The sequence below is a fragment of the Stegostoma tigrinum genome, chromosome 37 (genome assembly GCF_030684315.1).
Source record: "Stegostoma tigrinum isolate sSteTig4 chromosome 37, sSteTig4.hap1, whole genome shotgun sequence".
In the NCBI taxonomy this organism is placed as follows: domain Eukaryota; kingdom Metazoa; phylum Chordata; class Chondrichthyes; order Orectolobiformes; family Stegostomatidae; genus Stegostoma; species Stegostoma tigrinum.
This window is the reverse complement of record NC_081390.1, coordinates 10155151-10170859: the sequence shown is the minus strand read 5'-3', so window position 1 is coordinate 10170859 and position 15709 is coordinate 10155151. Positions and strand designations below refer to the sequence as shown.

General features: G+C 41.8%; 1 protein-coding gene across 1 annotated transcript in view; it reads right to left on the bottom strand.

Annotated features, from left to right (window-relative positions):
- The window catches only part of wdfy4 (WDFY family member 4), a 277951-nt gene that overhangs the window by 223855 nt on the left and 38387 nt on the right, over positions 1 to 15709 (bottom strand). Inside the window, exons 11-15 of the mRNA XM_048563720.2 lie at positions 14778 to 14968; positions 9106 to 9719; positions 6599 to 6689; positions 1734 to 1948; positions 588 to 700 (exon numbers count right to left, since the gene is read on the bottom strand). Coding sequence (XP_048419677.1) covers positions 588 to 700; positions 1734 to 1948; positions 6599 to 6689; positions 9106 to 9719; positions 14778 to 14968 — 1224 coding nt within the window. The remainder of the gene's footprint in view (positions 1 to 587; positions 701 to 1733; positions 1949 to 6598; positions 6690 to 9105; positions 9720 to 14777; positions 14969 to 15709) is intronic.

Sequence of the window (15709 nt, the reverse complement as noted above, 5' to 3'; positions counted from 1 at the left end):
TTAGATTACAATAACAACTGCAATTCAAATGTGCTTCAATGGATTCAAGCACTTTGGTCCTGATGACACAAAGGATAGGATCCTTACATTAAAACAAAACTACTTTATTTCTTTACAACTGTGAATTGGGAACTCGACCAATGATTTGCATTATCTGGCCTTTTGAATTAAGCAAGTGAATCATGAGGACTGTGATCTCGAGCATTAAAACTAAAGGTGAACAATGGGTGTCAAAAAGTAAAATAAACGTCTTCAGCTTTTTTTGTTTTCATAGAAAACAACTAGTTAGCTTTTGTTCGCTGTGAAATCCAACTAAATGTTTGTCAATTGCGGATGTAACAACTTTCACCAGCCTACATGCCAAATATATAAGGCCCAGTCAGACTCTGAGCGTAGAAACTAACTTGGGGACAAATGAACATCAATGCAGAAACCTAGCGCTGTTCTAATGCCCATTAAGAAGGACACACTATCAGACACAGTGCCGAGACAGTTCCAACTCCCATCATTCCTGCTCTTATGCTGCAGCCACCCTCAACACCAAACAAACCCTCCAACGCCTAAACACACCCCTGCATGTCCCTTACCATTGGAATCAACATGACACCAGGAGAGATCGGTTTGATGTTTACCAGATGAGTCACACGTTTGATTCCTTGCAACTCTACAGTTCAGGGGATCGCCAAGGCGTAAGAACTGTCTGTAAAATGTAAAGAAAGCAGAGAAACGATGACTGAAACAACACAAGAAGGAAGCCATCCAACTGCCCCACCATATCAGTGCCATCTCCTTGGGATCCAATTGAACTTGCATCCATGTTTTCACCTGTTTCTCCTCAAATATGTATCCAATGTTGTGATGTGGAAACTGCAAGCAAATCAACACATTCATTTTTCGATTATTGAGGCTAAACCTCTTTGAAGGCCGGCTTTATCATCACTTAACAAATGTCAACACAGTCTGCTGAAAGTAAAAATGCCACATTCTTTGGAGGAGATATTGAACAGAGTCTTGAAGTGCTTGACCCAGTTGAGGGTAACTTTAAAGGGCCCATTGGGATCAGAGGATAAGTGGGAAGATCCCCCTAGGCTCCTGGCTAAAACTGCTCCAGTTGCTAAGCCCGCTAACCAGATTAACTGATCATTTATCTCATCCCGACTTGTAGGATCCTGCTGTGCTCAAAATGGGCAATCCATTTTCTTGCATTTCTGTTAAAGGAATTCATCAAGTATTTTGAGAGACATTGATGAGCTATTATCTGAATGGAAGTTTCTCACTCAGGGAACTTCAAAACTAGAACTAGCAATATTTTTATCATTCAATGTAAGTCCAATAACTTCCATGATCGAGTGTTGGTTTTCTTCGGGCTCATGATTTACATTCAGCTTCTTGAGGTTAAAGGATCACTGGGCTAAAGAATCTGGAGGAGAATTGGACAAGAGAGGATGCATATGCATTTTTGGAGCCCATATGACTCTTAATCTCTTATTTTCGGAACGAAACACACAAGTATAGGCTATTCTCCCCTTGAGGCTTTAGGATAAGTCACCAATAACTCGGTTTAAAATGTAGACTTTGAAAAGCATTTTCAAGGAAAAATAGAGAGGAGCGAGAGTTTCAGGAAATGAACTTCAGAACTGCTGAAAAGCTAAAGGCGCAATACAATATTGAAAATGGCTTTTCTAACTTCTCAGAGCGTCAAAGCGCATGCAATGATCAACAGACAGCAATACCTCAGTACTTGTGGCTCGACAGCCTGGCAAGCCAGCTTCTCAAAAGTCCTGATGATGGGCAAGTGTAATGGATTGTTATTGTCAACCAATGGCTCCTTGTAGCGATTTATTAGGACAGTCAAAAGTCCAGATCCACACATAACCTGACGGTTCCTTTCCGATTTGACGAGAGACAGAACGTAATCAGCCACTGCGTACTGCAGCTCCAGAGACAGCTGAAGGGGAAAGAAGGGAAAATTTTCACATTGCTCATGTGTAACAGACACAGGGCACCAAATGCCTATGTCCTATTCTGCTGAGTTTTTATTGTTCATGGTACATTTAAGTCAATATTCAAACAAAATCAAAATTGAATGCAACGTCAAATATTAGCTGCGCAAGTGTATGAAAGCTTTTAAAAACATTACATTTACTTCAAAGAGCTGTGAGCTGCACACGTAGTTTAGGATCATAGAGGTCTACAGCCCAGATAAAGACCCTTCAGCCCATTGAGTATACACTGGAAAAAAGCAAATACCTAACTGTTACAACCCGATTTCACACTATTTCACCTATACACTTTTATGCCTTGGCATTGTTAGTATATTTAAATATTCTTAAATAGAGTCATAAAGGACAGAAACCGACCATTTGGCCCAACTTGTCTGTGCCAACCAGGTTTCTGATTCTGAACTAGTCCCATATGCCTGTATTTGGCCTGTATCCCTCTAACCTTTCTGAGACATGTACTTACAGAGTCAGAGATGTGATAAGTGCTTTTGCCTCTGCCATCCTACGGACATTAAGTTCCAGATTCCCGCCACCCTCCGGATGAATGAATCCTGGCATATGAACTTGTGATGCTGGAAACAAGAAGTTCAGGCTTCCATGCTGATCTTCCATTTTTTTGGGCATTGGGAAGTCAAATTACTAGCCTAATGCCTCTCCACTCTGAGATATACTGCCATTTTTGCACCTTAAATGGTTTCAAGGTCAACTTCACAGAATGGCTGGTCCTCATGTTCACTACCCCACTGGCCTACTGTTTTGGTACGTAATCCTCAGTCAATGTGAAGGGGCTATTCGTTTGCTTTGTAAGGCAAGCATTTTGTCTCATGTTATTTTATTGTGGAAAAGATATGACTACACAGACTAGATGATCTACACTTCTTTAAATGACCACTACCTGGTGCCACCTTGCAAATATTAAATGTTGGTGTGATCATCACTTGCAATCTGCTCCACTTTGCACAGGAACATTGTCTCTAAGGAGGCATATCTAAGAAAATATGTTAAAAAAACTTTAGCTGTCCAATGGAAGTAAAAGCAAGTTCACTGTTGTGACTGGAAGAGGAAGGGGGATTGACATGACCGGTTAATACCACTTCTTTGATTGGCACTCGCTCTCAGTGGAACTGTGCGCCGGGAGCCCAGATTGGGGGAAATGCTCATGCTGTATGAAGGGAACACATAGCATGTGTTAATAGCTCACAGACGCAAGTCAAACGAATTGTGTGTAAAATGACACAACAGACCCGATGCTAATCAGCAATAATTATCCTTACACCATTGGTCAGCCATTTGTACCCATTATGGGAGTCAGAAGTTGTGAAATATGTTGAGATGCCGAAAATGGTGTTGAATTCACCTGAACCACAGAGGAAGTCCATTATCACCTAGATATTGGGGATCTAAAAGGTGAAACTACATTACAGGCAAAGCACTATTTTTCCTTTGTTTTAACAAAGAAATAATATTTAAACAAATATTTACCTCACTTGGGAGCTGAGACCCTTGCATTATAAATGAATTTGAACTACATTTAAGCGAGTTGTAATGGACTTCTCCTGAAGATTGCATTAACACACACTCCACACACCCTTCCACTCCAAATGAATACCAAGAAAATGGCCAGGAGAAGTACTGCTCAACAGTATTTTACAGTGGCTCAGCCTAGCTAAAACCAGCAGAATATTGGAAAAGAGATAACAAAGTGTAGAGCTGGATGAACACAGCAGGCCAAGCAACCACTTGGGAGCACAAAAGCTGGTGTTTCAGGCCTAGACCCTTCATCAGATTACCTTTCTGATAAAGGATCTAGGCCCGAAGTGTCAGCTTTTGAGCTCCTAAGATGCTACTTGGCCTGCTGTGTTCATGCAGCTCTACACTTTATTATCTCGGATTCTCCACCTTTTCAGTTCCCGTTATCTCAGAATATTGGAAAAGAGTGATTTGCACCTGGCCAGAATGATAAGACCATAAGACCATAAGACATAGCAGTGGAAGTAAGGCCATTCGGCCCATCAAGTCCACTCTGCCATTTAAATCATGGCTGATGGGCATTTCAACACCACTTCCCTGCACTGTCCCCATAGCCCTTGATTCATTTTGAGATTAAGAATTTGATTGATTTGTCACATCAGTGATAATTTACGTTTCAAGTTATGGTTTAGATTTGATGTAGAGCAACAAATAAGACAATTTCCTGGAGATCTGTTTTAAAAAGATACTTTGAATACATCTCAACACATGTGGATATTATGCTTCTTTGACCGATTTACATCCAAAATAATTAATGCATGCAAATTAATTAACTACTTTTTAGTTTAGTTGTTCTAATGCAAATGACAGACCATCTCTGCCTTTTGCTGCCTCGAACTGCTGCAAAAATGCAAAAGGATACTCTTGCAAATTGATTGTATAAGATAATGTCTCACTATCAAATAAAATTCTTACACCTAAACATTGAAAGTTATGACACACTTTATAAAATTAGGCCATGATCGAGGTGGATGATAGAAGTCTATGGCATGAAAAGATGCGTAGGCCCTTCAGCCCCTTAAACCCATTTTATCATATCAAGCTGATATGCATTTCAATTCCCAATTCACTGATTTGATTCCTGAGACGGCAGGTTTATCATATGATTGCTTGATTGATTGATTGATTTATTGTTTTCATTGTACATTGGTACATGCGATACCCGCTGTTTTGCATGATCCACAGGCAGATCGTGCCATTAAAAAGTGTAATCAGGGTAGCAGAACAGAGCATAGAATATAGTGTTACAGCCGCAGAGGAGGTGCACAGAGAGAGAGACAGACAGAGAGAGAGAGAGAGAGAGAGAGAGAGAGAGAGAGAGAGAGAGAGAGATCGAAATCAGAATTAATATTTGAGAGGTCCATTCAAGAGTCTGATAACAGCGGGGAAGAAGCAGTTCTTGAATCTGTTGGTATGTGTTTTCAAACTTTTCTATCTTCTGCCTGATGGAGGAGTGTGGGAGGGGTCTTTGATTATTTTAGTTGCTGTTCTGAGGTAGCAGGAAGTATAGATGGAGTCAATGGATGGGAGGCTGGTTTGCCTGATGGACTGGGCTGTGTTCAGTGCTCTCTGTAGTTTCTTGCAATGTCGGGAAGAGCAGTTGCCATGTCACGCCATGCTGTATCCTGCTCTGCTTGTACTCACTGCAGTTTAGAAGAATGAGAGGGCATCTCACTGAAATGTATAATACTCTGACAAGGCTGGGCAGACTGGACACAGAAGTGGTGCACCCCATGGCTAGGGACGGGTCCAATATAAGGGGTCACGGGCTCTGGACATGGGGATAGGCAATTTCGAACTAAGATGAGAAGGAATGTCTTCATTCAGGTGGCTGTGGCCCTGTGAAATTCTCTACAACAGATGGCTGTAAAGGCTATGTATTTAAGAATTAGGTCAATATATTTCCAGAGGCTAAAGGTGTCAAGGGATATGAAGAGAGTATGGCACTGAGATAACTGATCAACCATGTTGAATAATGACATGGGTTCAATGGGCTGAATGGCCACACCTGCCCCATTTACACTGTTTCTACTCTGCATCCCTTGGAACTCTGATTCAATAAAAAAATTGACAATCTCCATTTTCAATTAATCCTTAGCAATAGTTTTCCGGTAGAGTACGTTCAGATTTATACAATTGTTATTTATGGAAAAATATTTCTTGATTTGACTCCCAAATAGCTGAGCACTGATTCCTAATATTTTGGTATCTTCTTCTAGATTCTTTTATTAGCAGAATTAGGGTTTTGTTTTGCATCTAACCTATTGAATCCCACTGTCATTTCGCCCGTCTCAATTCGATTAACCTTCAACCTTCTTTCCAAAGCTGATACAGGTTCAGATCAGCTAGTCACATGGTTTAACTTTTTAAGCCACAGTACAATTTTGGTGAATATCCTTGATATGGGAAAGATGTTGTGAAACTTGAAAGGGTTCAGAAAAGATCTACAAAGATGTTGCCAGGGTTGAAAGGTTTGGGCTTTCGCAAGAGGCAGAATGGGCCAGAGCTATTTTCCCTGTAGCTGAGGGATGACCGGTATAAAGGTTTATAAAATCATGAAGGGCATGGATAGGGTGAATAGCCGAGGTCTTTTCTCCTAGGTTAGGGGAGTCCAAACTAGAGGGCATAGGTTTATGGTGAGAGGGGAAAGATTTCAAAGGGGCCTAAGGGACAACTTTTTCACACAGTGGGTGGTACATGTCTGGAATGAGCTGCCAGAGGAAGTGGTCGAGGTTAGTAAAATGACAACATTTAAAAGTCATTGGGATGGGTATATGAATAGGAAGGGTTTAGAGGGATATGGGCCAAATGCTGGAAAATAGGGCTAAATTAATTTAGGATATCTGGGTCAGCATGGGCAGGTTGAACCAAAGGGGATCTATTTCAGTGTTGCATATTTCTATGACTCTAAATCCTTTCTGGAATCTGTTGTATTTATGTTACTAGGACTGTTGCAGCAAAGAAATGCAGTTCATCTGTCTCACAATGAAGGAAAACAATGGTCTGATGTGAAAAGTTTAAGGCCAGTTCTGATTATACAATCACAATGAAAGAGTGAGAGATACCTGGGATATTCTTTCACAGTTTGTGTTCGGTAGAAGATCCATCATGACACAAATGGCACCTGGATGGACAAGAGCAGGGTCCGGAGCAAACCTTCATAGAGTTAAACACAAACTGGTGAATCCATGTTGTGAGCTGCACATTTTCAATAAAACAAGACAATGGGTTTCCAGGACGATCAGGGACTCGAGTACAGAGACCACAAGCAAACCAGGTCTGTCAGCTTCCAGCTCTTGAATCACTGACTTGCGCTCCTGCTGACTGAGACCCCACGCCAACAATGAAATATCGAAAATATTTCTCTTTCCAAGTATAAAGCCATAAGCTACATTCCATGTAGAAGTGCAAAACTGGGCTGTTTTGATTGGCCATTCAATGGCAGCAGAATAGCTCAGTTGTTTGGACGGCTGGTTCATAATGCAGACAGATGCCAATAGCATGAGGTCAGTTCCCAGAGCAGCTGAGGTTACCATGAAGAGACTCTCTTTCCCAACCTCTCCACTTGCTGGAACGTGGTGACCCTCAGATTAAATCAAACCAGTTATCCCTCTTTAATGGGGGGCAGCCCTATGGTGTGGTAAGACTGTGGTGATCTTACCTTAACAGAATGAAGGTTCACAAGACTTGCCCAACACACCTCCATCTTTGAATATGGCAATGTATAATCTGTACAGTCAATCTTAATTTGCAATCAGAATTATTATCCTTTCTTAGCTGACTGCATCTCCTAGTTGGCACCCTTAAGGTCGCATAGATACCTAATTCTTTGACTAAAATACTCCAGTAAAGAAACTTATGAAGTCAAATTTAAGAGTTCAGTTTCATGCAATAGCAGAAACGTGCAGTTATGTTGCACCTTTCACAGTTTCAGAATTTCGCAAACACTTTGCTGACAGTGGAGTACTTTTCAGGATTTATTACTAGTGAACAGAAAAGTGCACAGCAGCCAGACTGACTCACAGCCAAAGTCCAATAAAACAGCAAAGTGATGAAACCCAAGGAAAACTGGGCCATGGATCCCAACAATTCCAATCATGTCCTCTATTTACATTCTATTTATGTTGTCATTCAAGGCTGAGGTAGATTCTGATCAGTTGGAGAATCAAGGGGTAAGAGGAAATGGCAGGAAAGTAGAACTAACAATTGTCGGATCAGCCATGATGTTACTGAAAAATGGAGCAGACTCAATGGGCTGAATGGCCTAGCTCTGCTCCAACATCTTACAGTTTTATTAAAGTGTGTTTAATGTTCACTTGCCCCAGGCTAGACCTAATTTTAATAGGGAATTAGAATTGGTCAGGGCACTGGCAAAGGTGGAGATGGATATTGTCAGAATTCAAGTCTGAAGATGTTCAACAACACAGAACCTTTGTGTATGCGATTACCTAAAGTATGCTACCCCTTGTTCTGTATCAACATGAAAGTAACAGTATAACTGCATGCCTCAGTTTCAACAATTATGACTGACTGTACATTGACTGCATAAACAATTCACAGCCATTTAATCGTCCAGCGAGTCAGACCAATGCACAATTACCCTGAAGTGCAAAATTTTAGAAGTAAACACTCCAGCCTTTGTGCCGTCAACTTTTTCTCCAAATTATTCAGACTTCCAGATTCTTAGCCTATGAAGTCTCATATGAGTTCTATTCTTTGGGGGCATAAGATGCTATTTGCCAACATTGGCCTAAGTGACAGAAAGTTTCCAACAAGAGCCAGTTTGGGAATCTAAAGTCTAGTGATTCTGGGTCCACTCAACCTTCCAAACGGCTAATTTCAAATTGCATCAGAATTCGCTTTAGCTGGGCACTCATCGTGAAGAACAAATCTTCAGAGTTGAGCCTGGAAAACTCCTTATAAGGATGAATTGGAGTCTTATTAAATTAAGAAGTTGAGTTTGTGCTTTGTGTAACCTTAATATTCCCCAGCAAGAGAGGCTTCATGTAGTTGCATTATTTCATTTTATGAAGCTAAGAATTTATGATAGAAGAACAGCGGTGTGATTGAAAAATGCTGGAGCATCAATCTCAACTGAGACAGCTCCAGTCTGGGCTAGTTAGAACTGCCTTTTGAAAGATCAGAATCATAAACCACAAAATTGGAAAAAGTTTCGCATACAGAACGATCAATAATGTGCCGAGCACATGTTCCAGCTATCTGCATCACCATCCCACTTTCAAAAGAGTTTGCAGGAGAGAGGGAGAATGAATGATTAAGGATTAAAGCAGGAACATCCATCCAGATCCACAGACACTTAACGTACAGATCAATAATTTCATTCATCAGAATAACACAGATTAAGCCATGCAGCATTATGGAACTAAATTAATGTACATTAGAACCAATGTAGAGCTAAATGAAAGCTACATGAACCAACACAGTTCTACTGAATATTGTAATTTCAGTAGCTCTTGTTTTCAATTAAAGATTTTTAAGTGGTTTAACAAACTTCAATGCCCTACCTGGTTCCAGTGACCTAAACATAGTTCATTGGTTTTCAGTATCCTACCTGTCTTCCAGATCAGTTTTCAGCAGTTGTTCTGAAGGCTCTGAAATGGGGTTGGATGAATTGTGCTGACTCCCAGTGATCTGTGGAGCACAACTTTCATCAGACAATTCATTGCAACTCGTGGCAAGATCTTCTCTGGCTTGCTGTGTAGGGTAGGGAGAAGACAAGGTGCCCTTGGCCATCCTGTCCAGAAAATCAAAGAGTTTGATACATTTCCTCAAAGGGGACCAAATGTCCTCTGTCGGATCATGAGCTAAAGACAGAAACCGCTCAAACGTTCTGCAGACACTAGTGTCCAGGGAGCATTTTAACGGCCCTCCTTCGCCGCTGAAGCAACCAAAAAGCCGGAGGTCTTCGGTCATTTTGTTGAACTGGCCCTGAGTCCTGAAGAAGTGACTATTGACAGGGTCAGAGTGCATGGCAGCAGTAAGAGTACACAGGGTTGTCTGGATGAGGTCCCAGATATCATTCTGATCCACCGCAGCCCAACTGCCTGAAGGCGGATCACATAACGCGCCTTCCATGTCTGCCAGCACCGACTGCAGTGCATTGAATCCACCAGCAGTCCTAAACGCCATCCGAGCTTTAGGCATTCCCAGTACATTTAAAAGGGACTGCAGTGTAAAGAGAGATATAAGGTTATAACACTAAACCACACATAATTATAACGCATTACTCAGTCAGAGATGAGCAGTGATCCAAAACATCATCACTGATAAACAGCACTCAGTGAAAAACAATGTAATTCAGGAGTATCTAAACTTTTCATGGATTAATGCCATGTGGCCATAGAGAATAGACAGCAGGGAAACAGATCCTTCAGTCCAACTTGTCCACGCTGACCAGATTTCCTATATAAATCTAGTCTTATTTGCCAGCATTTGGTTGCTATCCTTTCACAGCCTTTTCATTTACCCATCCAGGTGCCTTTTAAATGTTGCAATTGTACTCACGTCTACCACTTCGTTCCACACACACACCAAACTCTGCCTTGCATCAGACGTAGTTTAAATTGATCACAGAATCTTAAACCATAGAAAGGAGACCATTTCAGTAATCAGGCCTGTCCTAGTTCTTTGAACTATCCAACAAGTCACACTCTCCTCTCTATTCATGCATTCCTTCGCAAATCTCTTTTGAAAGTCTGTTTTGAATAAGCTTCCTCCACCTTCCACATCACAGCGGGCTGTGCAAAAATATTTCTCCCGATTCTATCAACGCCTTTTTTGGTCCATTGTCTTAAACTGGAGCTCTTTGGTTAGTGACCCACCTGCCAGTCAAAATATCTATTATTTTGCAAGGAGACAGTTTCAGTAAATGCAGTGACAAACAACGCACAAAATATATTATTGTCATTCAAATACTTACGGGAGCCACAGGTTACAAAAAGGTTACATTTAATAAAAGTAAATAGAAGTAAAGCAAATGATTTTGACACCTTTCAGCAAAAGGCCACAGATAACCTTATTGTTACAGGCTTTAATACAGTTACATTTTAATCCTTGGTGACTTAATATTCCTCTGACTTCAATCTGTAAAACACAAACTGAGTTACACATAAGCAAATTTACCTCCCTTCTTGTAATTTGATACAGTATACAATTTTCAATGTGTCAACCTCAGAATGTGGAGGTATAATGATATTTATTTTGGGTTAGCAGCTAAATATACATTAGCAAATCAATCTGACTTTGTAGGTAACACAATAAGGATCCTAAGGGGCAAAGATAATAAATTCAGTCGCTTATTATATATTATGACTGCCTCACAATTCATCAAAATTAGGTGCACTCCTAGTTTTAGGCTAATAAATCAGTTTAATCGTATAAATGCATATTTCATATGTGTAAAATTATAATCTGCTGTTTATTTACTTGTACTGAAAATACAAACTGCAGGCCACAAATAATATCAATTTAAGTTGGATTTTCATTGCAAAATTTTTAATGCCCGTACTTTTCTTTGCATTTACATAGTGCCTTTCATGACTTAGGGATCTGTTTCCACCTCCATAACATTGCACTAATTTGCCACTGTCCACCAGAGTTCACTTGATGTTGAAATCCTCATTCAGGTCTTCATTACCTCCAGGCTTAACCATTACAACACTCTTTGGCTGGTCTCCTAAAATCTACCCTCTGCAAACTTAAAGTTGCCTTAAACCCTGCTGCCTGTGTGCTAATTCACAACACGCCATCTTCATCTATCAACCGTGCGCGTGCGTATTCAAGCAATACAAAGTTTGCACCCTTATTCTCAAAGCCTTCTGATGGCCTTGCCCCTCTCTATCTCTGCAATCTCCTCCAATCCCACAAGTGACTGAGGAACCTTTACTCCTCCAATTTGGGCCTCGTGTGTATCCACCATCACAACTGCTTCACCACTGGTAGTCGTACGTTCAGCTACCTAGCCCTCAAGCCCTGAAATTCTCATCCTCTACCTCTCTGCTTTGCCTTCCACTTTTATGAAGTTTCTTAAAATCTGCCTGTGGGGTGAAACTTTTGAACTGAATTGAATTAAATCAGCTTCATTGTCACTTTTGGTCATTTGACATTATACTTCCTTACGTGGCCAAGTGGCCATACTTTACTTCAAAATGTGACATCATCTGGGTAGTTTGTCATTTTGAAGATACTATATAAATACAATTTGTTGATGACCCAAAACACTTCACAGCCAATGAAGTATTTTGCAAAGATAGTCACTGTTGTAATGCTTAAGTGTCAAATGTGATTTCAGAAGATCGATATCCGAAGTCTTGGACAGGGACTGTGTGCACTAATGATAGCCCCTGGATGAGTAACTTATTGGCTGCACAGTTATATAATTACTATTGCTTTGTCCATTGATAACGCCAAATTTCAATGGGAGGACCAGCAAACCTTCACAGTGTCGCAAAAGCCCAAAATGCTCCCCTTCCTGAAACAATGGCGGGGCCAGGGGGGGCGAAATAACATTATTAATTAACTTACGTTTTCATATTTAATGCTTCTGATTATTTCCAGCTGTGATTCCACGTTAAAGACTGATACAAAGGTTGGAGTTGATAAGATAAAGGTGTCCTTTATTTTGCACTTGGCATGTATTTCTAATTGCTAAACAAAGACATACCGATTGAAAGTCAATTTCTTCACAAAACTCTTAAAAACTCTTCCTACTTCTCTACAGGTCCTTCTTGCTCACTGCTTCCCTCTTGCTTGCCGTGAGCAAGCGAGGGAGCTGGGTCGTGGCAGGAAGCAGTGATGGGGCGGGCCCTGAGGGAAGTGGCAATTTGTTCAAAAGGAAAGATGCAGCATGTTTGGCAACCACACTGGAACAACCAAGAAAAAAGGAGGCAATGCTATTTGGGAAACACACTTAACTTGTAAACCGCGCTAAACTGAAAACACGCCAAGTGAGAGAACACTGGTGAGAGAGCACAATGTACTATACTGCACCCGCTGTTCCCGTTGTGGCCTCCTCTACAGCAAAGGCTCGGGGGACCGCTTTGCAGAACACCTATGCTCAGTTTGTAACAAACAGCTGCACCTCCCAGTCGCGAACTGTTTCAACTCCCCCTCCCATTCGTGGAACGACATGTCCATCCTGGGCCTCCTGCAGTGCCACAAGAATGCTACCCGAAGGTTGCAGGAACAGCACCTCATATTCTGCTTGGGAACCCTGCAGCCCAATGGCTACAGTCTCATACTGCCCCCTTGACTTGTCTGTCCTCCCTGGACTGGCTTATCCCCTCCCTAACTCCCCATCTCAGCTTTACTCGCTCCATTCCCTCCTCTTTGACCTGTCTGACTCCTCTCCACCTATCTTCTCCTTTATTCATCCTCAATCTGCCTCCCCTTCTCTCCCTATTTATTTCAGAATGTCCTTTCCATCCCTCTTTTCTGAAGAAGGGTCTAGACCCAAAACGTCTGTTTTTTTTGCTCCTCTGATGCTGCTTGACCTGCTGTGTTCATCCAGCTCCACACCTTGTTATCTCAGATTTTCCAGCATCTGCAATGTGCAATGACAACAGCCTTGGCAATTTGATTAGCCATGTTCTCTATGAATGGTGGGTCGAATAGCCTACTTCCGCTCCTAAGTCTTAGGTTAGACATGAAGTGACAAAATCCTGGATCACTTTACCTTGATAGACTGGTGGAATCTCTCTGGATCAGGTGAAATATTTATTCTACATCCCACTTGATGGAAGGTGATTTTGGTCTAACTCACCAGGCAAGTTTGGATGCAATGTTAAGTGTTAAACCCAACCTGATTTTAATTGGGCATGAGGTGGGATTAGCCTCCCAACTGATCCCATCAGTTTCTCACCCACAGGACAAAACTGAATCTTGGTGGTGGGGGTCTCACCAGCTGTCAAGAACCCTGTGCCGCCTCCGTTAAGTCCTGCCATAATAAGATCAACTGATCTTCAGCTTTCTTCAGGATCAAGGACCTCGGAGATAGAAATCCTGACCATCCCACCCCGACTGCTTTGAGAGCAACTGGCAAAAAAGAGATGATCGATGCACAATTATGACACATCAGTGCCAGAAGCAATGATAGCCAGTATGACACCCATTAGTGGTTCAAAAGCAGCAAGGACCATGGTTGAGTACAGGCAGGTGAGGCACGGCTGGTGTGGGATTTGTTACTCTGGGACACAGGGAAGGGGAGGTTGGAAGAAGCAGTAGGGGAGTGAAATCAGTGTTCTTCCAACCACGAACCTCAACGTTTCCTGATGCTGACTCCCTCGAACAGGCTCACAGGCCCTCTTCAGTAAATGGGACAGAGCTCTTGTCCATCAATTGTGACAACTCAAAGGGAAAAGATTTGAGCAAACTGTGAGGGCAGAACACACTGTTTGTTCAGATCCAAACTCACCTCTGGAGTGGTTATAAGACTCACTTCATCTTTCTTTATCTGAAATATTTGTGCATTCACATTGCAAAATTAATCATTCTACACCACTACACATAAAAGATTGCCACTAAAATGCAACCTACAACTAGGACATGAAATGGAGTTGCCTTTATTACTACCACATTGCTGGAGAAATTCAGTGTTTTGCAAAAGCCTCTAATGCCATGACCCACCACGGACAGGACCAATGTCATCTACAAGATCCCCTGCAGAGACTGTGAGAAACACCACATCGGACAAACAGGAAGGAAACTAACAACAAGAGTACACGGACACCAAGTGGCTACAAAAAGACACGACCAATACGCGCTCATCTCAATCCACATGGACAAGGAGAACCACAACTTCGACTGGAACAACACCAAGATCCTGGGACAGGCTAAGCAGAGACAAGCACAAGAATTCCTGGAAACATTGCACTCCACGAAGCATGCTATTAATAAACACATTGAACTCAACCCCATATACATTCCACTACCGATGAAACCTGTAAGTGAGGCAATTCATCGCAACGGACCCCAGAGTTTAAAAACCAGGCAGGAAAACACACCGTCGCTTCATCAGAGGCTGCACTGAGGATGTTACTAAACACGGTAACGAAACATCTGCGGAACAACAAACCAGCTCGGCGAGCCAACCAACCTCAACACCCACAACCTGAGCTACAGATCTATTCCAAAATCTTAAAGTCTCTAATGCAAGTAGAAAAGCAACGTATTTTCTCATTCTGTTTACATGCACCCGAGCAATGGTGACAGTTCAAGAGGAGATACCTGCAGAAGATCGAGCTTCAGCACTAATTCTGTCTGAGTTGCGGAGCACAACACTCCAATGACCACGCGCATGTACTCCTCCGCATTCATAATAAACAGCTGCTCCAAGATGCTCAGTGCATGACTTCGATAGAACTGGTCATCGAGAAAAATCTTGATGTAGGGAACCATTCCATACTCTCGGAGAATCACTAAATAAAAAGGGGAAGGGTCAGTCAGGCTTGCACGGGATCTTTTGACAATGAAGGGCAAGGGGACTAATGATACGGCTGCAGTTACAATGACAAAGGTGCAGTATATAGTTATAAGTTAATCACATACATTGATACAGACAACTGGCAGAAGTAATTTATATGTAGACGGGAGATATTACCTGAGTGAAAGACCAACAGATCCCTGGATAGCGAGTTTTGAGAAGATTTGTAGCTCAGGTTGAGGTTCTGGATGTGAGTTTGCTCGCTGAGCTGGAAGGTTCATTTTCAGACGTTTCGTCACCATTCTAGGTAACATCATCAGTGAGCCTCCGACGAAGCGCTGGTGTTATGTCCCGCTTTCTATTTATAAGTAGAAAGCGGGACATAACACCAGCGCTTTGTCGGAGGCTCACTGATGATGTTACCTAGAATGGTGACGAAACGTCTGAAAACGAACCTTCCAGCTCAGTGAGCAAACTCACATCCAGATCCCTGGATAATTCACTTCATTTCAAGAAAAGACCTAAATCAATATTTCCTGAAAGTGGTATGTAATCCCAAACTTTAACTTCTATGGATCTCTGTCCTCACAGACATCATCAACTTACACTGAACAATTTACATCCTGACATTTGAACTCTTCAGTTCTGGGTTGACACCCAACAAGATATGGCTATGAGTTGCTAGGGAACACAAAGTGAGCCACTCTCTTTGTTGATACAAATGCAGTTAAGCTCA